The sequence below is a fragment of the Lynx rufus genome, unplaced genomic scaffold (genome assembly GCF_022079265.1).
Source record: "Lynx rufus isolate CCGP_SWC_20201006 ecotype Redwood Valley unplaced genomic scaffold, mLynRuf1.p SCAF_4, whole genome shotgun sequence".
Taxonomy (NCBI): Eukaryota; Metazoa; Chordata; class Mammalia; order Carnivora; family Felidae; genus Lynx; species Lynx rufus.
Window position 1 is genome coordinate 154,609,470 of NW_025814856.1, and position 27,183 is coordinate 154,636,652.

At 43.7% G+C, this 27,183-nt stretch overlaps 1 protein-coding gene across 2 annotated transcripts in view; it reads right to left on the reverse strand.

Annotated features, from left to right (window-relative positions):
* Nucleotides 1–1,835: 1,835 nt before the first annotated feature.
* ZC3HAV1 (zinc finger CCCH-type containing, antiviral 1) overlaps nucleotides 1,836–27,183 on the reverse strand; it is a 61,605-nt gene continuing 36,257 nt past the window's right edge. Inside the window, exons 8-13 of one of the 2 annotated variants that reach the window (XM_047097608.1) lie at nucleotides 25,129–25,249; nucleotides 20,349–20,451; nucleotides 17,779–17,860; nucleotides 16,886–17,016; nucleotides 15,494–15,627; nucleotides 1,836–5,750 (exon numbers count right to left, since the gene is read on the reverse strand). In XM_047097608.1, coding sequence (XP_046953564.1) covers nucleotides 5,485–5,750; nucleotides 15,494–15,627; nucleotides 16,886–17,016; nucleotides 17,779–17,860; nucleotides 20,349–20,451; nucleotides 25,129–25,249 — 837 coding nt within the window. In that variant the 3' untranslated portion in view covers nucleotides 1,836–5,484. Of the gene's footprint in view, nucleotides 5,751–15,434; nucleotides 15,628–16,885; nucleotides 17,017–17,778; nucleotides 17,861–20,348; nucleotides 20,452–25,128; nucleotides 25,250–27,183 lie in introns of both variants that reach the window. The other variant, XM_047097609.1, reaches the window with a different exon arrangement.

A 27,183-nucleotide genomic window follows, 5' to 3' on the forward strand; every position in this document is an offset into this window, starting at 1 on the left:
GCCTAGCAGAGTGGTTAACATGTGGGTTCTGGAGCTAGACTCCAGGGGTTCGGAATGCTGGTCTGTTACTCATTAACTGTGAAACTTTGGGTAAGTTATTTTACTCCTCAGCAAAGGTATGGATTCTGGAATCAGAAGTCGTGTGATAACTAAAATATGGGAATAAATGAGATTCATGGGGAAGAGTGTAAAGGAAAAAAATAAATAAATAAACAAAGATCCCAGAGCAGACTATTGGAGAATGTAGAGTTTTGGGGCACAAAGGGAGAGACATCAGGAAATGGCTGAAGAGGACAAGAAGACTCACCAGAGAATGGAAAAGAGAAACACAAAGGGTTGAGATTCAGGTGGTATTTTAGGATTTAACTTTCTAGGATTCAGGTGGCTCCTTGTAAGGTGATACGTCCTCCAACCCAGATTCTGAAGCTTGTTCTCAAACGGCTGCCCGCTCCAGGCACACTTGTCTAGCACAGGTTTTTGAACAAGTCACTCCAAGGGCATGCACTAATATCACTGTTAGAACCTTCTCAATGAAACCTGCCTGTTATTCCCTGCTCCTTCCCAGCCATGTCCTTCAACATGGTCCCGGTGGCTCTCACTGTGCCTTTAGCATTGAGCATCGCTGGCCCTTTAGGGTAATTATCTTTACAGTAGCCAAGGCAGGACTCTGAACTGCTTGCTCCCTAGCTCTCCTCCCACCAAATGCTGGACTGAGTTCCACCACAGAAATCAAATAACGGCACCTTTTCCCAACTGCAGGACCAAAAATTAAGACTTTAAATAACATCTTCTCAAATAATCATTTCTGAAAAACCGGGAGCCTTCTATGACAAAGCAAATAACTAACTAGAAAAGACCAAATCTGCCCATGCTTGGTTTTGCTAGTATTTTTGTGCATTTGAATGTGGGTGCTTTGACAGCAATGGGTTGGCTACACATTGTTTCATTTACCTTGGGATACAAATCAAATGGGTTTCCCTTCACTTTAATCAAATTTCTGGTGGCTCAGTCGGTTAGGCGTCTGACTTCAGCTCAGGTTCTCACAGTTCATGGGTTCAAGCCCCATGTTGGGCTCCGTGCTGACAGCTCAGAGCCTGAAGCCTGCTTCAGAGCCTGTGTCTCCCCCCACCCCCTGCCCTCCCCCGCTCATGCTCTCTCTCTCTCTCTCTCAAAAATAAATAAACATTAAAAAAAAATTTTTTTTAATAAAAAATTTCTGCTGCCATATAGGGATTTTCTTCCTCTTTCTTTCCATCCAACCTTTGTAATCAAAAAAGAATGAGTGGAGGGGGCACCTGGGTGGCTCAGTCAGTTAAGCACCTGACTCTTGATTTCAGCCCAGGTCATGATCTCACGGTTCATCAGATCAAGCCCTGCATCAGGGTCTGTGCTAACAGCCTGCTTGGGATTCTCTCTATCTCTCTGCCCCTTCCCCCCTCAAAATAATAAACTTAAAAAAAAAAAAAAAGAATGAGTGGAGAAGAGCTTTTAAAGGAGGGACTGATAAGACAATTCTGCCAATAACCATTTATATTTTTAACTTTTGGGTTCAGCCAGGCTGTGTTCCCACCCCTGAGACCAAGAAAGTATATTCACAGTTTCCGCCTCCTTCTCTAAGCCCCTAGACAGAAGATGTGCCAACCAACTGTGGGCTTGTCCATCACCACCACCTGCCTTTCCTTGGCATTATCCTGACAGCTCCCTGGTCATCAAGTCCTGGAACGAAAAAGCCAGAAGGGACAAACATCTATCCCCCATCGAATAACTTAGTGTGTGCAGCTGATTATATTTTTGGAGATACCTAGAAATAAATATAGCAAATTCAGGCAGCAGAACAAAATTAATATTTCTCTTTATTGGATAGTCTAGAATTAAGCTTGAAGAAGAAGAAATACAACAGAACTACTGAAATATAAATAGTTGAGCTTACTTTATTCAACAAAAGGCATCCGAGGTATCAGCCAATCAAGCATTCAGGCAAGTATCAGGTATGGCACAGTAAATAAGACGGGTTGACTCGGCCCTCAAGGAGCTTACATTCTAATACAGAAAGTAGATAACTGCAAGGTGGACAGATGCTAAAAATGAACAAAGAAAGGCACAAAGACTTTTAAAACCTGGGGGTTTGGGAAGCAAGCATCTCATCTAATGTAGAAGACTCCTTACGGAGGGAATAGTAAACTGATCTGAGGATACTAAGACATGAACTAAGTCAGTGGTTCTCACGGTGGGATTTTAGAAATTGATAGGTTGTTGGTTTCATAATTATTGGGAACTATTCCTGGCATTGAGTGGATGCAGCCAGGGAAAACGTATGTCTGCAGTAGATGGGTTAGTCCCACACAAAGAAGAATTATTCGGTATCCTATACGACTTTTTAACGTCCTACTGGACATTTATGTAGGACCTACAGCTCGCCTGAGAGAATATCATTCATTTTTTCCTCTTAGGCAGTCCGTTATCCTTATTTCAGTTAAGGTAATTTCGCTCTGTTTCTTACAGATAAGATATATGGTCTGTTACGACTTACCCTAACACTTGTTTTCATCCTACGCTCACACATACCTCTAAATCTTTCATTTCCCAGTACTTCTTTATAGGAAGTAGCCTCTGGACAACTCTGAAACTCCAACCCATTCATTGTAAGTAGGGGTAAGTATCTACTTCATGATGTCGTATAGAATAGTCATGCCTGAGCATTTACATATTGAAACTCATTTTATTGTCATTACAAATTTCTTTCCTTCTATTTCTCCATTATAATAGAGTTGGGGCATTAAATTGGTTCTTAAAAGAAATCCATGTGTGTAAGTAGACTGTATTCCCTACGATTCCTCTCAGGCCAACAAAGGAGATGTGACAAAATGTTATTGCTCTGAAAAGGGTGAAAAGATCTGCTAGGGTTTATAGTTGCCACCATAAGTGGAGGGGAAGAGAGGGTGCTATTGGCATTGAGTACATGAGAGCCAAGTAGTCGGAACATCTTACAATATTCTGGACAGTTCCTCACAGTAAGAAACTACTACTGTGCACCCTATACGAATTTTGAATGTCTCGCTAGACATTCTTGTATAACCTACAGCTCGTCTGCAAAAAATACTGTATTTCCTCATTTTCTCCATCTCGACAATCTGTAGATTTCCTTGCATAATATGTTTATTTCAATTAACATTCTATTTCGATATTTCTCTTATAAGTACTATCATATGCAAACAAGTTATGCATCACTAGTTTTTATTCTAAGGTCCACTCCTTTCCCTGCTTTTTCATTTTCTTATACTTCTTTGTATAAAATCAGTTTTGATTTTCTACCTTCTTTTAAATTTACACATTAGGTATAAACATCTGACTAGGTCTTCTAACATAGTTGTACCCAAGTAATGTGCCTTTTATTTCCCTTTTATGTTAATGTTAACTAATTTTAAATTTATTTCGGCAGTTATGTGTAGGTAGAGTATATGACCATTGAATTGCATTTTGAGGATAATGAAACAGATGTTACAATGTATTTGTCATTAAAAAACAAAAACCAAAAACGAAAAAGGCAGGAGTCCCAATTGAGAACCACTGAGCTAGGAGGAAAGGGGAACCAAAGAAGAAGGGAAGCCAGTGTGGCTTGTGTGGAAGAAAATAAATATCAGAGGGCAGGGAAGGGAGAAATCATAATCATGAGGGGCCATAATAAGGATTGTGAACTTTATTCCAAAAGCATGATCAGATCTGTGTTTTTAAAGATTAAGGAAAAAAATTTTAAATATGGCCATTGTTACTACTAAGTAAACAGTATCTCAGAAGGGGACAAAGAAATATTTCAGAAGTAAAACTGGACTTGGGAACAGCTTGGGAGAAGGAGAGGAAGAAGTCAAGAATGACTTCTGACTATAGAACACTGAGGGAGAAAATGGTTCGTTTGAGGGAGGCAGGTAGAGAATTCCACCTAGGACACATTGCCTTAGAGGTGCCTGTGAAATATCCAAACAGAGAGGTCTACTGGGCAATCAGAGTTGGACAAACTGCATCTCTGAAAATGTGAGAACCAACAGCAGGAAATGAAAACTCCAAACAGGAGCTACCATTCAAGGGAAAAAAAACAAAAGTGCATTAGAGTAATTATTTGTGGCAAGCCTCCCAGAAAATAACCCTGCCCTAAAAAAATCTCTATACATGTTACTGGTGGAGTCCTTGAAACCAAGGGGTTGTGCAGATGTCTGTACTGATCTACAATCTGACTAATACAAAATCAACTCTAATGTTAATTAACTTTTATAATCTGTCTGCTAGAAGGAACTGTAACAGGAAACTTTGGCGAATGAATGTTACACAATGTTGAAAGGGAAAACTGGAAGGAAAAACCTGATTCGTTATAAGGAAGGAACTCTTGGTCTAGGACCCTCAACTGCTTTAAAACTGTACTTACACTTGCAAACAATCCGTTACATGTAGAAAAAAGCCCCTTGCAGGTGCAAGGCCTGTTTGAGGCGTTTTCTTTGTTCTGACTCCGCGCTCACCAGGAAACACATCTCGCCTCCTTAAGGGGCCCACCCTCCAGTAGGGATGGCCCGGCTCCTAATTCCTTGGTGAGTCTCATCTGCTACACCGAACGACTAGAAATAGCACTCAGGTTTATCAGTAATATTTGTGTGAATCTGGTTACCGTGACTCATATCCCCCCAAAATACAACTACTTCATGAAAGTCCAACCTGAAAAACCTTCTCTATAATCATATATATAAAAAGCCCAAAATTGGGCAGTAAACTCCAGTTGGTTGCTTCTCTCTGAGCCATACTTTGTGGCTCTTTTTATTGCATTCCAGAGAGTCAACCTGGATGGAGTCCCCTAAATAAACGCAGAGATAAAGAAATATATGCCCCAACTCAGATTTACTACGAAGGTACAATACTGCAGTTACAACTGTAATACCATTTAAGTTACCTTTTCTTCCCCCCTCCCCAGCATTTTCCAAAAAATACGCCTCCCCCTCCAACTTTCCAGTCTTCCATCCAAAGGCAGTACTGTCTTACGTCCTTACATCAAAAGGCGTTTTTAGATTCCTCTCAAATTGCCCAAGTTAATTTTCTTGCAATTTAACCAAAACAAAACCATTGCGTACAATAAACGAAGAGTAGCTGGGAGAGAAACTTACAGCAGTGACAGCAGTTTTAGGAGTCAGTCGTTCCCAGCTATATCTAAACCAGTGGTTCCCAAACTTTAGGACGCATTTGAATCCTTGGGAGTTAGAAGTACCATTGCCCAGCTCTCACAGCAGAAACAGTGTTTTAGTTGGAATGGGATGCAGTCTGAACACTGGGATTGCTAGAAGGCTTCCCAGATGATTCAAATGTGTTAACAAAATTGGGGAACCATTGATCTAAGGCAATTTGATAACTACATGAGGAAATGTACAAGTTTACTATCTGGGGCAATCTGGCTCTGTAGTGAACAGAATGGTTATGGCCTCCTTTATGACGCTGTAGTCATCATTTCTAACTAATCACGCAGGCTTTGTCTAGTTCAGTATATTCAATCACATATTCTGGGTAAATCTGATCTTTCTCGAAGATGACAAACACGGAGGGATTCAACCTTGCATCCACATAGCTGTCATATGGTGGTGGAGGAGGGCTTATGCTTCCCACAGCTCCTTGAGTAAAATCTCCAACCAGGACTCGAGCTACAAACATCACGATGTTTTTGGTATCATACCGGCAATTTTTATGGGAATAGATGGCATCTTTTCTGAAGTAATTTCCTAGAAATAGAAAAAGGGTAAGAATTATCATAAAAGAAGGCATGTAGTTTGTAAGATTATGTATCCGATGGTGTTATCGGATGATGGGTGTTAACTACCCACGTGTCAGCAACACGTTATACTTATAAACTTCCTTTGTACTTACAAAAGTCTATCATGCAAGTAAATTTCAATGCCGTATATAGCCCTAGTGGAATTACCAAATCATTTGCCACTGTGCTGGGGCTCCCAGTGATGGTGTGAGCCACAGGCTACAGTAACCAAGCGGTGAGGTCACAGCAGCCCAACTCCTGCAAATCATGCAAGAGGAGTTGAACTGTAAATGATGAACCAAAGATACTCCATCAGAAGCCTTTTTAAATTGTGTACATTTTTTTTTTTTTAGAGAGAGAGAGAGAGAGCAAGCCCAAGAGTGGGGGTGGGGGGAGCACAGAGAGAGAAAGAGAGAGAGAGAGAGAGGGGGGGGGGGAGAGAGAGAATCTCAAGCAGATTCCACACCCAGTGCACAGCCCGATGCATGCCCCCCATATTGCATACATTTTAAGGAACAAAGCTCATTTACTACTGATGGGAAGGTCCTAGAAAATGTGGAAGGGAAAGGTATAGCACAAACCCTGGCAGAGCTTTTCAAAATAGTTGATCTATTGTCCTCAACTGTAAAACAACCTCGACACCACTGAGGTTTCTATACTCAGCAGACCAACAGCGATTTCCTGACAAAATCTCCTATTTTAGGGGTGCCTGGGTGCTCAGTTGGTTGAGCGTCCAACTCTTGGCTTTGGCTCAGGTCATGATCCCAGGGTCCTGGTGGGATCAAGCCCTGCATCAGGCTCTGCACCGGGTGTGAAGCCTGCTTGAGAGTCTCTCTCTGTTTCTCTCCCTCTGACCTTCTCCACTGCTTGTGCTCCCTCTCTTTAAAAAAAAAAAAAGTTTAAAATTTCCTATTTTTAGGGGTGTCTGGGTGGCGCAGTCGATTAAGCATCCTACTCTTGATCTTGGCTCAGGTCATGCTCATGCTCTCCCAGTTTGTGAGTTCAAGCCCTGCGCTGATGGCACTGAGCCTGATTGGGATTGTCTCTCCTTCTCTTTTCCCCTCCCTTGCTTATGCGCGCGCTCTCTCTCTCTCAAAATAAACTTAAAAAATAAATAAATAAAACTTCCTATTTTAATTTTTGTCATTGCCAGATACTTTTCTCTGTCTTTTTAACAGAAATGTGTATATTTGCGGGGCGCCTGGGTGGCGCAGTCGGTTAAGCGTCCGACTTCAGCCAGGTCACGATCTCGCGGTCCGTGAGTTCGAGCCCTGCGTCGGGCTCTGGGCTGATGGCTCAGAGCCTGGAGCCTGTTTCAGATTCTGTGTCTCCCTCTCTCTCTGCCCCTCCCCCATTCATGCTCTGTCTCTGTCTGTCCCAAAAATAAATAAAAACGTTGAAAAAAAAAATTTAAAAAAAAGAAAAAAAAAAGAAATGTGTATATTTGCAAATTCTGATTTTCTATGCAAAAGTTAGTAAGTAAAATGAATTCACTGTATTTATGGTAACAACTATTTACTACTTTTTCATTTATACTATTTATTTTTTATCACTGATTTTTTATAATTTTAGATGTTTGAACTCCAGAAATATTGTTCATCCTGAATAGGTCAGATACTGGCTATTCTGGGTAAATGATGTTCAACACTATCACTGACCTACCATTTCTGGCCCCGCTCTCCTTCCCAAACACAGTTACCAGCTTGGAGGGGATTCTCTCATCTGTTTCTGTGTATTTACATACACATATAACACATTTACTCTGGTACAGTTCAATGTTCTTTTATTTGTTTATTAATGGGTTTATACAGTATGAACTGCTCTGTATTTTTTTCCACTTTAGCCCTAGAAATTTTGTTGTTACTTCACCTCACCCTACCTTATTCTTTTCAAAGACTGCACAGAATTCCATTGTATGGATGTATCATAATTTAACTACTTCTGTACTGATTAAAATATAGGTTGTTTTCACTTTTTTGTTATTACCAAGACACTTCTCAATAAATGCTTTTAAAATATCCTAGTAAATACACCTTTGGTAGCCTGTATAAGTCTTTCTGTAGAACAGACTGTAAAACTATAATGGCTGAGTCAAAGGATAGAGCATATTAAATTTTGACAGATATTACAGACTGCCCTCCAAAAGCAGCCTAAAAATTTTAATAGCAATGGAGAAAGTCCGATTTCTCCACAACTTTGCCAGCATTGGATATCAACTATCCTTTTAATTTTTGCCAATACAAAGCACACACACAAAAAATCTGAATTTAATACGCATTTCCCTTAATCCGAGTGACATCAAGCATCTTTTCGTATGTTTATTGGTGTATTCCATATTCTCTGAACTGCTTTTTCAAATCTTTGTTTCCTGGTGTATTTTTGCCTTTCTTTTTTTTTTTCATTTTTTTAAGTTTATTTATTTTGAGAGAGAGACAGAAAGTGTATTCGACAGGAGGTAGGGAGACAGAATCGTGCAGAGCCTGATGCGGGGCTCAAGCCCACAAATCCTGAGATCATGACCTGAGTCAAAATCAAGAGTGAGACATGTGGCTGAGCCACCCAGGCGCCCTGCCTTTGTTTTTTAACTGACGTATACCCAAAACAAGCTTATATTCAAGACAGTGTCCACCCAGATCTTTTAATAATTTCATAAAGTAGGCTAGTAGGTAATTGGAAAATGACCAAAAACACAAACAAAACTCATCATCCCCCAACAATTCTACTGGGCCACACACTCCACCTCTGTCATTGCCAGTGACCCACCCCCCCCTTCCCAGCTAGTTCCAGCTCCTTAGTTTTCCCAGATGGCCAAGCACACATCTGTACTACTGTGTTAGTTAGCCCTTCTGCAAACAACCTGGGGTATACAGAGGCTGTGCGTTCTTTATTTGTATTATTTCTGACTCGATGGACACCCACTGCAAACTCTGTATCACACTACCTATCTCTGTGCATCATTATACATGAGTCTGCAAAGAACCATTCCTCACACATCAGTTTCTGGAACTTCTAAACAACTTAAGCTTTTTTGTAAGGAAATCTCTCTTAAAACAGACACGTTTCTCAGATTTAAAAAATAGAACACCTTGGGGTGCCTGGGTGGCTCAGTCAGGTAAGTGTCCAACTTCGGCTCAAGAGCCCTGCATTGAGCTCTCAACTGTCGGATGTCTCCCTCTCTCTCTGCCCCTCCCCCAATCTCACTCTCCCTCCCCCACAAGTGCTCGCTTTCACCAAAAAAAAAAAAAAAATTAAAAAAAAAGAACAACTCATTGTGCCCTTTCTTTTCTTGATGCGTCAGATGAATATATTAATCCTGATATATGGGATGTTACAACATAGGGATGCCCTGTTGAGTTACTAAGGGGGACAGAGCCATTTACCCCTACACTAATGGTCTACCCGCAGCATGAAAAACAAATGTTAAAGTTGTGTTTGTGTCTTGTGGATCATTTCCCCTCTCATTCTCCACTTAAAACTGTTAACTTTCTTCTCGCTTCCCACTTCTAACATCTCTTTACTCCCACTCCATGCTTGCTGGGCTGAGAAAAAAAAAAGACAAAACAAGACACTGTTTTGAAATAAAACTAAATGATTCTGAGAAGCTCGCAAGAGTAAACGTACACAAGCTTCAGTATAGGAATTTTATGACAACAACTTGGGCTGCTCGTAACACAGTTATTCGCTCTTTCCAATTCCAAGTCCTTCTTTCAGAAAGCGAACATTTCCAGATAACTGAACTAACTCTAAGTTATCCATGTAAAAGGTGTCAAGTCAAATAAATAGTATGGAGTTACTGGTAAAAATGTATTTGACTTAAAGCACATGGAATAAAAATAATAAACCAAATTTTCATCCGTATTTGTCTTCAGTGTGCATCTGTAGTGCTTGATAAAGCCATGAAACTATTTGCAACATTCCGAGATAGTTGTGCCTGTTTTAAGGGCACTGAGTTACTTTTATACTTGTTAAATTAATTTTTGTCTATTTTGTAATAAAGTCTGAGTCCTGATTTGATTATTCAGCTATTTTTCTTTTTTTTTTTAATGTTTATTTGTGAGAGAGAGAGAGAGAGAGAGAGAGAGAGAGAGAGAGAGAGAGAAAGTGGGGGAGGGGCAGAAAGAGCCGGAGACACAGAATCCGAAGCCGGTTCCAGGCTCTGAGCTGACAGCAAGGAGCCTTAGGATCCTCTCTCTCCCTCTATCTCTGCCCCTCCCCTGCTCACTTGCCTGCATGCTCACACTCTCTCTCAAAATAAATAAACATTTTTAAAAAATAAAATGAATCATCAGTTTTTAAGAATCACATTTATAGGGGCACTTGGGTGACTCAGTCAGTTGTGCATTTGACTTTGGCTCAGGTCATGATCTCCGGGTTGGTGAGTTTGAGCCCTGCTTCAAATCCTCTATCCCCCTCGCTCTCTGCCCCTCCCCCAGTCACATTTTCTCTCTCTCTCTCTCTCTCTCTGTCTTTCTCTGTCAAATAAATACACATTTTAAAAATACAGAAAAATAAAAATAAAAATCATACTTATATAATCTGGAAGTACATTTGCTTCATTCAGTGATCCAACCCTTCTTGCAAATACCTCTTACACGTGATAGATTCCCTGAACCCCAACATCCTCTTGATCCCTTCTGCCTCCAAATGGATCTCGGCCACTCTACTTTTGCCCTGGACCCTTTTTTTTTTTTTAATTGTTTAATGTTTATTTACTTTCGAGAGATGGCGAGAGAGTGCGAGCAGGGGAGGGGCAGAAAGAGAGGCAGACACGGAATCGGCAGCTCCAGGCTCTGAGCCTGGAACCCGTGAAGCGCCAAGATCATGACCTGAGCCCAAGTCAGACGCTCGACCGACTGAGCCACCCGGGCGCCCCTGACCTGGACTCTTACAACACCTGTAGACTTGGACCCGCATCCTTTCTTACACTGCAGCCAGGCCCTGGCACTTCCTTCCCAAAGCCAGCAGTGGTTTCCGGCTGCCCTCGGAGACAAATCCCTCCCCTTAGCATGGCTTGCAAGGTCTTTCAGGATCAGACACCGACCTCACCGGCCGCACCTTTTGTCGCTCACACTGGACCCACAGCCTGCCCGGCCTTTGTCAATCTCTAGTCTTCATAAACACTCTTCTCCCAACTTTTTTGTTTCGTTTTGCCTTGTTTTTTGCCTAGCTAGCTTTTGTTTATCCTGGAGGTCATACTTAGACTTTACAATATGCTGTCTTCCCGTAATCTACTTTATCTTTTTTTTCTCACTCTCAGTTTAACTGACATAATGGGATAATATTGTGCTTTCTTGTTTTTCTTTTTACCATTCTTTATATCTAACCACCTTTTATTTTAGCCAGACACGTTCTCGGCCTCAGAGAGAAGAATCTTTGGAAGACATCTATAAGGAGAAAGGAAGAATCACGGTCAGCTTTTGATTACCAAAATAGGATCTGGATATGCACTGCAAAAAAATAATGGACTCTGTTAACTAGAAAGAACTCTGAATAAGACCGGGGAAAGGAACCCTCTTCTAGGCTGGGAGTCAAAACGGGTCAAGTTGGCTCCAACTCGGTTATTCAGGGATCCTTGGCGGGGCCTGTCAGGGATGACAGAGAGGAGCCCCGTGGCAGAGGGACCCGTGTCCCACTTCCTGTGTAGAACGCCAACATCTCAATTCTCTGCGGATCCCTTTCAGGTTTTCTACATAAAGACACTCACATTACCTTCAAAAATAACATTTTTGTTTCTTTCTTTCCAACCATTTAGCACTGGGAGGAACCTGGGCTGCAGAATCCTGGGAGATTTTAGATATGTTCTGATGCCCCCAGCACCCTGGATCCCAAATATGTTCCCTGGCCTTAAGGGCCTCCCATCTGGCCTCTTGAATCCAGTTTATAACCAGGACACGTCCTTCTTTGCTTAGCTACCCCCCAGACATGTGCCGTTTCTTCTAATTTCATGTTGCTTCTATTTCTTTATCCAAGTCTGAGTTTGTAATCATCTCCTCTGACTGTGAAGTTGAGTGGCTTTTACCTAACAATTGTTCTTTTTTTTTTTCTTAAATTTTTAAATGTTTATTTATTTTTGAGGGAGAGGGGCAGAGCCTGAGCAGTGGAGGGTCTGAGAGAGGGGGAGACACAGAATCCGAAGCAGGCTCCAGGCTCCGAGCTGTCAGCACAGAGCCCGACGCGGGGCTCGAACTCACGAACCGTGAGATCATGACCTGAGCCGAAGTAGGACACCGAACCAACTGAGCCACTGAGGTGCCCCTACCTAACTGTTGTTCTTATCCTCAGTCCAGACTGCTCCCCTTAACATAGTCACATACAAAATCATACAGATAACAGCCTAAGGGAGTGGTTTCACACATGCACAAGGTGGGGGGGGGGGCTTTACTTTCCCTCAGAGAGGAACAACATCTCTGACATCTACCACTGGGCCTCTTTTAGGACAACTGTCTGAATTTTTTAAGATTATGGGCCCAGTGGTTCAAACCCGTCTATCTAGACAGGACTGATACCATCACAGGTGATGCAAGTGGAATGTTGACATTAAAAATAAATACAGGGGCGCCTGGGAGGCTCACTTGGTTGAGCGTTCAGAGTTTTGGATTCAGCTCAGGTCATGATCTCACAGTTCATGGGTTCAAGCCCCGCGTCGGGCTTTGCGCTGACACTGTGGAGGCTACTTGGGATATTGTCTCCCTCTTTCTCTACCTTCCCCCCCTCGTGCTCTCTCTCTCTCAAAATAAATAAACTTTAAAAATAGATAGATAGATAGATAGATAGATAGATAGATAGATAGATAGATACAAGCAAAACAAAAACACCTCCTAACTCGGTGTAACAGGAGGCAGGCCAAGTAGAAGCATCAATACCTTCTCAAGGGAGGGTAGCATGGGAAACATGGGCACAGCTCCTGGACAGACCCCTGGCCCATCTGTGAGAACTGCAGACCCCATTCTTGTCTCTTTCTTCCACACCATCCACAGGGTTTTTTCTTGGCTATCGAGAACGCTCCTCTTTTGCCAAGTTAAAGGAAAAGTGATCGCACGTGAGTAACACTATCAACCTATCAAGATGCACTTCAGAGGGTTTCAGTGCCCTGCCATTTATAAGATAGGAAAACCAGACTACACGCCCATGTATGTCACTATCAGGGTCAAAAACCTAAGAACACGTATATACTCGATTTCCGTTTTCTAGGATATATATTCCTTTGAGTTCTATTATAAGAGAAACATTATCTCACTCAAGATAGTCATCCCATTTCTAGGTAAGTTTTACTGATGCATTTAAACTTCATAAACATGAAATTCTCATCCAGTCATTGGCTTAAAACCCTTCGTGAGCTTCCCATGCCCTTAGAGTCAGGTTTCAATTCTTTCCCGTGGGGCCGTATCTTACACCACTCATCCCTCACTTTTCACACTGAGTCTCTAATGCAGATAAACCCTCCTGGGCCGCTCCCTGGGAACACTTCTCCAGCCAGGTCAGGTGTCCATAGGACCTGTTCACTTCCTCTATAGTAGCTGCACATTTGCAATCACTTAATTAATTATGTGAAGTAATTTGGGGGGCGGGCATATCTAGTTAGTTCACATCTACGTCCCCACTATCTAGTGTACAGAAGGCACTCAAAAATATTTGCTGGCTGACTGGAGCGCCTGGATGGCTCAGTTGCACATCTGACTCTTTTTACATTTCTTTTTAATGTTTATCTATTGTAGAGGGAGACAGAGCATGAACGGAGGAGGGGCAGAGGGAGAGGGAGATACAGAATCTGAAGCAGGTTCCAGGCTCTGAACGGTCAGCACAGAGCCTGACGCAGGCCTCAAACCCACGAGCCGTGAGATCATGACCTGAGCCGAAGTCAGACGCTAACCACCTGAGTCACCCAGGTGCCCCTAAACATCTGACTCTTGATCTCAGCTCAGGTCGTAATCTCATAGTTCGTGACATGGAGCCTTGCACCGGGCTCTGCAATGACAGCGTGGAGCCTGCTTGGGAATCTCTCTCCCTCTCTCTGCCCCTCCCCTGCTTGCACTCATTCTCCCTCTTTCTCTCTCAAAATAAATAAACTTAAAAAAAATTGTTGGCTGACTGATTGGCTTCTTACCTTTTGGAGTGTGTGTGAATTTAATCTTAGTTGTAGGAGTTGAGCCCCCTTTGAGAATTGATACACTATTAATTGTCTCCTTAAGATGAGTGATTCTTTGTGTTTGTTTGTTTTAAGAATTACATGGCTGGGGCGCCTGGGTGGCGCAGTCGGTTAAGCGTCCGACTTCAGCCAGGTCACGATCTCGCGGTCCGTGAGTTCGAGCCCCGCGTCGGGCTCTGGGCTGATGGCTCGGAGCCTGGAGCCTGTTTCCGATTCTGTGTCTCCCTCTCTCTCTGCCCCTCCCCCGTTCATGCTCTGTCTCTCTCTGTCCCAAAAATAAATAAACGTTGAAAAAAAAAAAAACTAAAAAAAAAAAAAAAAAAAAAAGAATTACATGGCTGATACAACCCAACACCAAAAAATAACTTGATTAATGGGCAAAGGACCTGAATAGACATTTTCCTAAAGAAGACATACACATGGCCGATAGACGCATGAAAAGATGCTCAACATCACTAATGCGAATCAAATGCAAACAAGAATCAGATTTGATTCACACAAATGCAAATCAAAACCACAATGAGATATCACCTCACCCCTGTCAGAATGGCTAAATTAAAAAGATAAGAAACAACAAGTGCTGACAAGGATCTGGAAAAAAGGTATGCTTGTGTACTGTTGGTGGATAAACCAGTACAGATAAACTGGAACGGCCACTGTGGAAAACAGTATGGAAGTTCCTCAAAAAGTTAAAAACAGAAATACCACAGGATCCAATAATACCACTATTGGGTATTTACCCAGAGAAAACAAAAACACTAACTTGAAAAGATATATGCACCCCTATGTTTACTGCAGCACTATTTACAACAGCCAAGATACTGAAGCAACCTAAGTGTCCATCAACAGATGAATGGATAAGGAAAATGTGCCAAATACACATACGTACATATATACCCATACCTACATACATGCACGCACAGTGGAATATTACACAGCCATAAAAAAGGAAAAGATCATGCCATCTGAGATAACATGGATGGATCTAGAGGTTATTACGTTAAGTGAAATAAGTCAGACCGAGAAAGACAAAGACCATATGATTCCACACATAAATGGAATATAAAAAAAGAAAGAATAAACAATCAAAAATCAGAATCAGACCTATAAATAAAGAGAACAAACCAATGGTTGCCAGAGGGGAGGGGATAGGAGGGTTGATTGAGCAAAATGAGTGGAGGGGAGAGGGATACAGGCCTCCAGTTATGGAATGAGTAAATTACAAGAATGAAAAGCACAACTTAAGGAATACAGTCAATGATACTGTAACAGGGATGTAATGGGACAGATGACAGCTACACTTGTGAACATAGCATAAGGAATAAACGTATCAAATCACCAAGCTGTACTACACTTGAAAGTAACATTGTGTGTCAACTAGATTCAAAAAAAAGAAAGAGAGAGAGAGAGAGAGAGAGAGAGAAATTAACAAGATTAACAAGAGCTTAATTCTCCATGCATGCAAAAGCCTACACGTGCTGGCGAGTACAAATTCATGGCATATACCTCATAATAGAGCCTGAGATACGATTCTACTAGTGAGGCGTCTCTATTCTAGCACAAACCTCTTCCATATTTGTTTTCATCAGTCCCATGTAAGATCCAGTCAAAATTATTCGCACAGATAGACTCCACATGGGCGCGGCTTGTGGCACAAAACAGGATGTTTTCCCTTTTGTTGTTCATCTTCATTTTCTTCCTAATGAAGGAAATGTGAGACTTAACGCCCAGAGCATTCCTCTCCCCACTCCAGTTAACGACATTAATCCCAAACCAAAGTCGAATTGCCTTAAAATTTTCTTGTTCCAGCTACAAAAAAGTAAATTTATGAAAACTTTTAAGTGACAGACACATCTGGGGCGCCTGCGTGGCTCAGTCGGTTAAGCGTCCAACTTTGGCTCAGGTCATGATCTCGCGGTCCGTGAGTTCAAGCCCTGCGTCGGGCTCTGTGCTGACAGCTCAGAGCCTGGAGCCTGTTTCAGATTCTGTGTCTCCCTCTCTCTCTCTGACCCTCCCCCGTTCATGCTCTGTCTCTGTCTCAAAAATAAATAAACGTTAAAAAAACATTTTTTTAAATAAAAATAAATGACAGACACATGAAATCAAAGAATCATAAAAGTGAAGCCGAAAGAGAGAAGTTCGAGTTTACACAATGAAAAAACCAGGGGTGCCTGGGTGGCTCAGTCAGTTAAGCATCCGACTTCAGCTCAGGTCACGATCTCATGGTTGGTGAGTTTGAGCCCCACGTCGGACTCTGTGCTGGCAGCTTAGAGCATGGAGTCTGCTTTGAGTTCTGTGTCTGCTGCTCCCCTGCTCATGCTGTCTCTCCCAAAAGTGAATAAACATTAGAAAAAAAAAAGAAAATGAGGGGCGCCTGGCTGGTTCAGTGGGTTAAGTGTCCGACTTCGGCTCAGGTCACCATTTCACATGAGCTCGAGCCCCGTGTCGGGCTCTGTGCTGACAGCTCTGAGCCTGGAGCCTCCTTCAGATTCTGATTCTCCCTTTCTCTGCCCCTCCCCTGCTAGCTCTGTCTCTCTCTCAAATATAAACATTAAAAAACAAAAATTTTTTAAATGAAAAAACGAACTAGACCCTGAAGACACTCTTCACTATAAAATAAACCATGGGGCGCCTGGGTGGCTCAGTCGGTTGAGCATCCGACTTCGGCTCAGGTCATGATCTCGCGGTTCGTGAGCTCAAGCCTCGCATCGAGCTCTGTGCTGATGGCTCAGAGCCTGGAGCCTGCTTCTGATTCTGTGTCTCCCTCTCTCTCTGTCCTTCCCCCCTCATGCTCTGTCTCAGAAATAAATAAATATTAAAAAAATAAATAAAGTAAAATAAAATAAACTAGTGAACTGGTTTTAAAGTACAGCTTGTAACTAATCCTTTCAAACTTCACGTTGAAACAAAAAGAAAAACAAAAAACAAAGAAAAACCCTGATCGTGTGGCCACCAACCTTTCAAAAGCATTCAAGAGCTTTGTATTCTTGATCTTCTTTATGTTTTCAATCTTGAAATTTTTCATGGAAGCTTTAAAACGCTCGCTTATTGTGTCATATTCCAGAGTCTGCTGATTGATCTCTAACAGCTGAGAAAATTAAAAACCATGTAAACGTGAAACACGAGACATTTAGAGCACGATATGTCCACACACGTGGCCCCTGATGCCATGGGGTATCCTTGCCAGGCCCCCAGCAGCAGGTGGGATAAGCTGGCTTAGCGTTTCCACATCTGGCAGTTCATTCTTGTCACGAACTCGCTGGCACTGGGCCCATCGGAGCAGGCTGACTGATGGCTGGCAACGCACGATGCTTAAAGGCAAAGGGACGCCCCCTGGAGGTGTCGGACTTGGTGCAGTGACCTGGGAGGGCCTTAAGCTAGAGCAGGGGCAGAGGCACTGAAGGTGCGTAAGAGGTCTGCACTCAAATCTGGAGCGTGACGAGGACGCGGAACGGTATAGAACGAGTACTGCCCCAACCGGGGTAGGTGACGAGCTGAGGCAGTTTCTACCCTCCCCCAGAAACCTGCTTTTTAAGTCCCACTAACAGATGAGGCACTTTCACTCTCTGACTTCCCGCTTTTGTCATCCATGAAGCAGAGATCCTAATAGCTCAGAGGGTTCTCGCAAGGACGCGCCCCAAAGGGATCGGGTATGGCAGGGCAGCAAGGTGACCTGGAGGGGGTGGCTGTTCTCTGGGAAAGTAGCGCCATTACCATTTGGAGGCCTTTGAATCTTGATCCATGAATTTCATAGAAGCCAACCGTTCTCTCATCCAAACACACAGATCTACAGCTAAGCCCCTTCCCCCATTTCTAAACAATTGATACACCAAAAAGCAAAAACCAGTACCTCATATCCATTCAAGCCAAACTCCTGCTGAGGGAACAATGTCGAGGTTAACGGCTCTGACAGGGTCTGCACCGGCTGATGCCTACAAGTAAGAGAAAGAATTCACTTGGCTCCCTGTTCCACAGGCCCGAGTTCCATCCCAAAATTCCAGTCACTAAGCCAAGGTTTCCCAGAGGATATTTTCTTTGTATTTTATTTTGGATTACCTTCCTGTGCATTCCTGGTATAGTTGTACTAGTAATTAGGCTCTTTTAAAATGTAGTTATTATCCGGGGCACCTGGGTGACTCAGTCAGTTGAGAATCTGACTTTAGCTCAGGTCATGATCTCACAGTTCATGAGTTCAGGCCCCGCGTCGGGCTCTGTGCTGACAGCTCGGAGCCTGGAGCCTGCTTCAGATTCTGTGTCTCCTTCTCTCTCTGCCCCGCTCACGCTCTGTCTCTGTCTCTCTCTCTCTCAAAAATAAATAAATGTTAAAAAAAAAAAAAACGCGTTTTAGGGGCGCCTGGGTGGCTTAGTCGGTTAAGCGTCCGACTTCGGCTCAGGTCATGATCTCGCAGTTCGTGAGTCTGAGCCCCGCATCAGGCTCTGTGCTGACAGCTCAGAGCCTGGAGCCTGTTTCAGATTCTGTGTCTCCCTCTCTCTCTGACCCTCCTCCATTCATGCTCTGTCTCTCTCTGTCTCAAAAATAAACATTAAAAAACAATAATAAAAAAAAAGCTTTTTAAATGCAGTCATTGTCCATAATTTGGTAAATTAATTTAATGTTATTTTCCCACTGATTCAAGATGTAAACGCATTCCTTCCTTTTTATATTCCTGCTCAACCTTCAAAGGATCTAATAGGCAAGCGAGCATTAAGATGTCTTACAGTGTCTTTGAGAAACTATAAACACTGGAGTAGACGAGAAGCACCAGGGAAAGAATCCTGCTGTCTTTCCTGTAGAAACTGTATTTCAGGATAACTATACAGGAGGAAAACTCTTCCTAGCAGACAGTACACAGCTAGTAATTGCAGAATTGACAGGATTAGAAAACCACCATTTCATAACTGCTGATGAAATAAAGGATTGAAACGGTGACCAGCAGGAGTGACTGTAACCATCGAGTGAGAGAACAGATGAGGAACAGTGAGGTTGTTACAGAGAGGTCAGACTGGAATGAACACAACCCTGTCTCGTCTTCGTCACTAAAAATAGGACAACTCGGGGTGCCTCGGTGGCTCAGTCGGTTAACGGTCGGACTTCAGCTCAGGTCACGATCTCGCCGTTCCTGAGTTCAAGCCCTATGTCAGGCTCTGTGCTGACGGCACAGAACCTGCTTGGGATTCTCTGTCTCCCTCTCTGTTTCCGCCTCTCCCCTGCTCTCTTTCTCTCAAAATAAATAAATAAACATTAAACAAATTTTAAGGAGGACAACTAGACATTATGTGCCTCCAACTGTGATGTGACAGGAAGTACAAAGTAGCAGTTAAATTGTACCATTAACGAACAATGGAACCTTGATCTAATCAAGCCTCTAAATCTTGAACAAGCCATGAGCTCATAGAAATTTCTTATCAGATGACCCCACAGGCATTCAATTTGATACATTCTGAATGTGGGAAATTCTCTAAGAACGAATCGCTTAGTTTCTTAAAACCAACAAGGGGCGCCTGGGTGGTTTAGTCGGTTGAGCATCCAACTTCGGATCAGGTCATGATCTCGTGGTTCACGGGTTTGAGCCCCACATCGGGCTCTGTGCTGACAGCTCAGAGCCTGGAGCCTGCTTCGGATTCTCTGTCTCCCTCTCTCTCCGCCCCTCCCACACTTGCACTCTGTCTCTGTCTCTTTCAAAAATAAACATTAAAAAAATTTTTTTAAACAAAAACAACAAAATGCAACACACACACCTTGTTTTGATAAAAACTGAAATAAATCAACTGTGAAAAAGTCATGCTTGATTTGACACCCACCTTGAAATCTGTTTCACATAACCATGTATCACCCGGGAGGGTGGAGGGAAACCCCAACCCCAAAACCCTTCATGAACAATGTAGATTTTACTGAGTTTCATGAGCACACAGAGGAGAGCGACACAGGATCCTCCACAGCAAAATTTCCTCTAAACAATCCCCTTCAATCAACTGTATCATGTCCAAATCTCCTTGCCCAGGAAACTAACGCTTCCCTCTCTTTTCCCATTTCTTCCTCAGCTGCCTACCCTCTACAAATCCACTCAACAAAACAAAAGATATGCAGGAGAACCCACAGGAACACAAGCCCCTCTAATGGTGCATCTGGTTATTTCTAGGCACACCCCTTCGATCCTGCCGTGCACAGTGAAGAGGCTGAGACCCGGGTAGCTGAGGCTCCCGCCAAGTCCCCTGTGAGTCAGAGGAAGAGACAGATTTCCTGCTCGCCTACCCTTTCAGCCACCCTGTACCGCTTCACAAGCACAGAGGATGCAAAAGGAAACTGCAATGTTATGCAAGCAGGAAGATTTCAAGAAAACAGATGCAGGAGTAGATTGGGGAGATCGGCGGGTGAACACCTACAGCATCCGCCAGCAGGCACTGCTTCTGAACACTTACTTGAACCCCCTTTTAATCTGTTCCACATCCTCGTAAGACACGAATTTTGGCCTTCTGACAACATTCTTTTGGGTCTTGGAAGCTACGTTTGTTTGAATCATCCCTTTAGACAGAAAAAAGAAAACAAACAAGAACCGAGAATTAGTTCTAGAAAACGTTTCTTGTTATTTTTCGTAGGCTAGGAATACAGCAGATCTTCACCACTGAACTGTGACATGTATGAATAAGAGAAAATCCTTTTGGATGGAAATTTCTCGTGATTAAAAAGCTGTATCCTTCACTGCCCTCTTGTAAGACCCAGAAAACAAAGAGGTGATGAGATGAGCAGTCAGCAATTAATCTAATCTCTAAATTGAAGTCAGACAGTAAAGGGGAGGACGTGGGCAGCCAGATAACAGCACATCATCCATATAAGCTACCCTAAACCAGGCATCAATAATTATGGGTTGGAATGTGGTAGCTAGATCTTGAAGGATTTTTCTAGATCAAGTGTGAAATGTCATTTTTAATTCATGCATGTTGTAGACCCAGGTCCAAGTTGCAGCCAGAGTGAGGTCTTTAAAAAGCAAATCATCGGGGCGCCTGGGTGGCGCAGTCGGTTAAGCGTCCGACTTCAGCCAGGTCACGATCTCGCGGTCCGTGAGTTCGAGCCCCGCGTCGGGCTCTGGGCTGATGGCTCAGAGCCTGGAGCCTGCTTCCGATTCTGCGTCTCCCTCTCTCTCTGCCCCTCTTCAGCTTGTGCTCTGTCTCTTTCTCTCAAAAATTAACAAATGTTAAAGGAAGTGTTTTTTGTTTTTTTTCTTTTAAGTAAATCATCACCCGGGGCACATCAGTGGTGTGCAACTCCTGATTTCAGCTCAGGTCGTGATCTCCCATTTCGTGGGTTCAAGCCCCGCATTGGGTCTCTGCGCTGCTGATGCAAAGACTGCTTGGGATCCTCTCTCTCCCTCTCTCTCTCTCTGCCCCTCCCACGCTCTCTCTCTCAAAACAAACAAATAAACTTGAAAAAAAAAAAGTAAATCAACTTACATTGCTAGTGAAAGTATAAAATAGCACAGCCACTTTGGAAGACTGTTGGGCAGTTTCCTATTAAGTTAAACACCTGGTGCCTATGTGACCTAGCGATCCCACTCCTTCATACTCACCCAAGAGAAATGAAAACTTACACTCACACGAAGACTTGCATTTGAATGTTCTTAGTAGCATCATTATAATAACCAAAATGTGAAAATAACCAAACTGCCCATTAACAGATGAATGGGTAAACCAACCAAGGTACAGCCTTACAACGAAATATTACTCAGCACTGAAAAGGGAAGAACCACTGCACGTGCAGCCACACAGGTGAATTGAAACAACATTCTGAGTGAAGGGAGTCAGCCACGTGCAGAGAACACCACAAGATTCTACTTCTGTGACGTTCTAGGATGGACAGAACTATAGAGACAGCAAATGGGGGTGGGAAGAGTGACTGCAAAGGAGCATGAGGACACTTTTTGGATCGATGACTGGGAAGCTCTAGAGGCTGATCAGGATAGCAGCTGCACGCCATCGGTCAGCACGCATCCAACTGCACGCTTAACACGGATGCACCCCATTGTAGCAATTCTGCTTCAGTAGAGTTGGTGTAAAATGAAACAAACATAAACAATAAAAAGATCAAATGAGATCATGCCACAGCCCTGCTCCCGACCTTCCCGGGGCTCTCATCTCCCGCAGACCTTCCCGCCGCCCTTTGAAACCTCCAGCTCATCTGCAATTTACGGTCTTAGCGCCAGCTCCTCCCTCTCTTGGGGGCCCGCCTTCCCATGGGCACAGGTGCTCCCTTCCTTCCAAAATTTCCTCCTGGGATACAAACAAGATGCTCTCCTAGGACTCCTCCAGTTCTCTGGCTGCTTCTTCGCACCGTTTCTTTTTCCCCAGAGCTGGTATCACTTTCAGAAATTGCCTGGTATGTCAGCACCTAGAACGGTGCCTAGCGACATGGGTGGCGTCCCAATACTAGATTCATGAATGACAATATCAGCAACAGGAAAAAAAGGCCCTGGAATACCGCAAATGGCTCCGAACTAGTTTCTATGAACCAAGTGAACGAGAACTGCTGGTCACATTTCTCCAGATTCGGGAACAAGGTCCATTATTGGTTCTTCTCTGTCCAACACCCATTTAAATTGCCAAAACAATAGAGTAGTACCCAAAGAATAAAATTTTTTTCATTTAAGTCATTCTTAATTTCACCATCCAACGGAAGAGATTTCTATTCCTTCCTATTGCCCTCTGGTTTTGGTCATGTGTGCACACAGTTGCACTTACCATGCATATTAATTCTTTTAAAAAAACTTTTGATGTGAGGGGCACCTGGGTGGCTCAGTCGGTTGAGCATCCAACTCTTGTGTTTTTTTTTTTTTTAATTTTTTTTTTAACGTTTATTCATGTTTGAGAGACAGAGACAGAGCGTGAGTAGGGGAGGGGCAGAGAGAGACGGAGACACAGAATTGGAAACAGGCTCCAGGCTCTGAGCTGTCAGCACAGAGCCTGACACGGGGCTCAATCTCACGAACTGCAAGATCATGAACTGAGCTGAAATTGGACGCTCAACCTACTAAGCCACCCAGGAGCCCCAAGCGTCCAACTCTTGATTTTGGCTCAAATCATGATCCCAGGGTCATGGGATCGAGCCCCGCCTCGGGCTCTATGCTGCGCATGGAGCCTGCTTAAGATTTTCTCTCTTTCTCTCTCTCTCTCTCTCTGTCTCTCCCCCTCTCTGTCCCTTCCCCCCACAGCCCCTGCTCCCAGGCTCTCTCTCTCTGAAAAAAAAAAAAAAAAAAAAAAAGTACAAATATAAAGAGGCCTCTTATGGAGTATCTTTGGAGCCTGGATCAGAATCCCTGCTTGGAATTCTGTCTCTCTCTTTCCCCCCCTTTCTCTTATACCCCTCCCTAGCTCCTGTTTTCTCTTTCTCTCTCTCAAATAAAATTTAAAACAGTTTTTAAATGTTTATTATTTACTTTTGAGAGACAGAGATAGAGCATGAGCAGAGGAGGGGAAGAGAGAGGGAGATACAGAATCTGAAGTAGAATCCAGGCTCTGAGCTGTCAGCATGGAGCCCAACGCGGGGCTCGAACAGACCGCGAGATCATGACCTGAGCTGAAGTCGGATGCTTAATCGACTGAGCAACCCAGGTGCCCTTCAAATAAAATTTTTAAAAAATTAAAAACAAAACAAAACAAAAAAACCTTGATTTGAAATACAACATCTAGAGGCACCTGGATGGCTCAGTCAGTCAAGCAACTGACTCTTGATTTTGGCTCAGGTCATGATCTGACGGTTTGAGTTCGAGCCCCATGTCAGCACAGAGCCTGCTTGGGACTGTCTGTCTCCCTCTGTCGCTGCCCCTCCCCCACTCACACAATAGCACGCTCTCTCTCTCTCTGTCTCTGTCTCTCTCTCAAAAATAAATAAACATTTGAAATACAACATCTAAAGAGGAAAAGTACAAACATAAACTTGGGAGGTTGCCTTTTTCACTTAACAGTATCAAATTTTGACTTTACTGCATGGTTTTCGTAATCATAATTTTAACCAATACTCCAATGAAATTCAATACCCTGTTTTAATCACTATCCCACCACCCTACAGGCTGTTCCTCTATTATAGCATATCAAATAGGCTTTAATAAACATCGTCATGTTCACAGCCTTTTTTTTCCCCCTTCTGGTGAATTATTTCCTTAAAAATATTCCTGAGACCATGAAAAGGCAATCATATTTTAATATCTCTTGATATGTATAACCAGATTGCTTTCCAAAATACAGTAGCTGGTATAATGGTTTTTGGAGGCTTAATACCCAACAATTGGTACAGGGCCCAAATGCGAGGTACCGCCTAGAATGTCAAGGACGCGAGAAAGTCTTCTTTACCTCTTTCAAAGCACCTGTAGGGCTGATCCTGAAAGGGCAACTACCCAACCATATACAGGGAGCGTCCCAGGGGTGCAGCTGAAAGGACAGTACATTTAGAGGGAGGGCAGTTCCTGCCCTGATTTCTTACTAAACACAACAGATTGGTAGAAACTAAACTGAAAGCCTTCCCATGGCAGCTCAAACAAACATGGCAGAAGGCAAAGTCTCTAGAAAAAAGGGATGGATAGGGGCACCTGGGTGGCTCAGTCGGTTAAGAACCCGACTTCAGCTCAGGTCATGATCTCAGGTTCATGGGTTCGAGCCCTGCGTCGGGCTGTGTGCTGACAGCTCAGAGCCTGGAACCTGCTTCAGATGCTGTGTCTCCCTCTCTCTTTGCCCCTCCCCCACTCATGCTGTCTCTGTCTCTCAAAAATGAATAAATGTTAAGAAAAATTAAAAAAAAAAAGAAAAGAAAAAGGAAAAGTGATGGATAAAGCCACTAACCTAGACGATGAAGCCCAGAAGGAACAGGGAGGTTTTACAATTCTGAAGGCACCAATGGGTCCAAAGTCTCTACTGTAGTCATCAGCACCTGAACTTTTGCCTCGGCCTGGGAAACAGCCCGTCCATTTAGTCCAATGCCCGCATTTTATAGATGAGGGAGCTGTGGCCCAGACAGGCCAGGTGCTGTTCCCGGGGTTACATAGAGAGCCAAGGCTCTCCAGCACAGGTCTCCACTGGCTTCCACACCACCATCCCGCTAAAAAGGAACCCTGATGCTGTGTTCAGCGTGTATATACACTCTGCTCCCATTCCCACGTGCACACCGCGTGCCAGATTCCAACAGTAGGGGTCACTGCCAAACGCAGAGTCTTACCCATAAAACTCAGCTCATAGCTCTGTGAACCCGCCTGAAATGGCACAATTCCCCTCGGAGAGCACAGAAAGAAAGACTCCAGGTACGAAGAGTCGATGTTTGCAGCTTGCTGTTTGTCGACCTGATTGAAAAAAAAAAAAAAAAAAGGTAAAGACACTCGAGGGTAGGCTTTGAAGAAACCTCTGCCATTGTATCTTACACAATTGTATTTTAGCCACGGGACTTAAACAGGAATGCAGCTTGCCTCCCAAACCAGGCTGTAAAGGTTGCCAGGCTGGGGCCACGTCTCAAGGCCTACGTGAAGGGTCTAGACATCAGAATGGATGGGTAAAGGGAAGCGTGTGGACTCTAGTGAGGAGACAAGCTAGGCCACCATTCCACTGTCCCCACCCAAAGGCAGGGCTGGCAGACCAGGGCAGACTGCATGTAAGCCCGAATAGGAGGGGTTCCCAATATTTAATGGCAAGGAGACACTTGTTCATCATGATCTAAACTGGAGGAGTTAATGACAGCAAGTTCCTGCTGGCAGCCTATGATGGGGAGGGGCTACTGGTCCCTTTAATGACACTCTGGATTCTGAGGCTTTCAGCTACACATACCCCTACTCCTTCCCCAGTGAAGCTGCCTGACGGATATAAGGCGAGGGGGCCACAATGAAAGCCTTCAAGGAAAATGTCTTGAACTAGGTCTCTTTAGCCTGGAGAGGAATATGGTAAGGGCAGGAAAGCTGGGTCCCAATACCTGTACACGGTGTAAAGCTGGAATAAACTAGAATGTGGTTCAGGAGGTAGCACCAGGACAAACGGGTGGAAGCGACAAGGAGGCTAAGGAGGCTAACTTTAGAAGAACTTTCTCAACCGCATCATCCAACAATCTTTTTTCATTTTTTTTAAAATATTTTTTATTTATTCTTGAGAGAGAGAGACAGAGAGAGACAGAGCATAAGCAAGGGAGGGGCAGAGAGAGAGAGGGACACAGAATCCGAAGCAGGCTCCGAGTTGTCAACATAGAGCCCGACGCGGGGCTCGAACTCACAAGCCGTGAGATCATGACCTGAGCCGAAGTCAGACGCTCAACCGACTGAGCCGCCCAGGCACCCCACAGCATCCAACAATTAAGCCACCCCGTGAAGATGTTTGTTGCAACAGCTGCTGGGACATGATCTACCAGGATCATTGTAAACGAGACTGCCATCCTTGGCGGGCAGTAGGAAATGAGGTATCCAAGATTAGATAGATGACGGCGCGGGTAAATCACATGCCTTCCTACGACCCCAAAGAGCAGTGACTTGGGCAAACGCTTGTGAACACAGGGCGCAGCAAGGTAGGTCTGTCACCTCTGGGGACACTGGTTTGCCAATGCGAATCTCTGTCCTCATCTCCCATTCTGACAGCTGAAGTCCTGTATCTCCCCAGGACCCTATTCTAGGCTGGAAGGAATTTACTCTAGGCCAGGGCCTTTCAAACTCTAATTTGTATGTGAATCACCCAGGAATTGTTTTAAAATGCAGAATAAAATTCTGGGAACTGGGTTTTAATTCTGCATTTCAAAGAGCTCCCACGGTGCCAATGTTGTTGGTCTGTGGACCTGATTTTTTTTTTTTTTTTAATTTTTTTTTCAACGTTTATTTATTTTTGGGACAGAGAGAGACAGAGCATGAACGGGGGAGGGGCAGAGAGAGAGGGAGACACAGAATCGGAAACAGGCTCCAGGCTCTGAGCCATCAGCCCAGAGCCCGACGCGGGGCTCGAACTCACGGACCGCGAGATCGTGACCTGGCTGAAGTCGGACGCTTAACCGACTGCGCCACCCAGGCGCCCCAGTGGACCTGATTTTAACCAGCAAGACCCTCACGTCTAGATCAGCATTGTCCACTGGAACGTTCTGGAACATTTCACTGGACATGTTCTCTGTGTTTTCCTGTGTGATAGCTGCTAGCTACAAGTGGTCGTAGAGCACTTAAATGTGACTATTGTTACCGTGGAATTGAATTGTTCATTTTGTTCAAATTCAATTAACTGAAGTTTAAAATTAAACAGCCATTAGGGCGCCTGG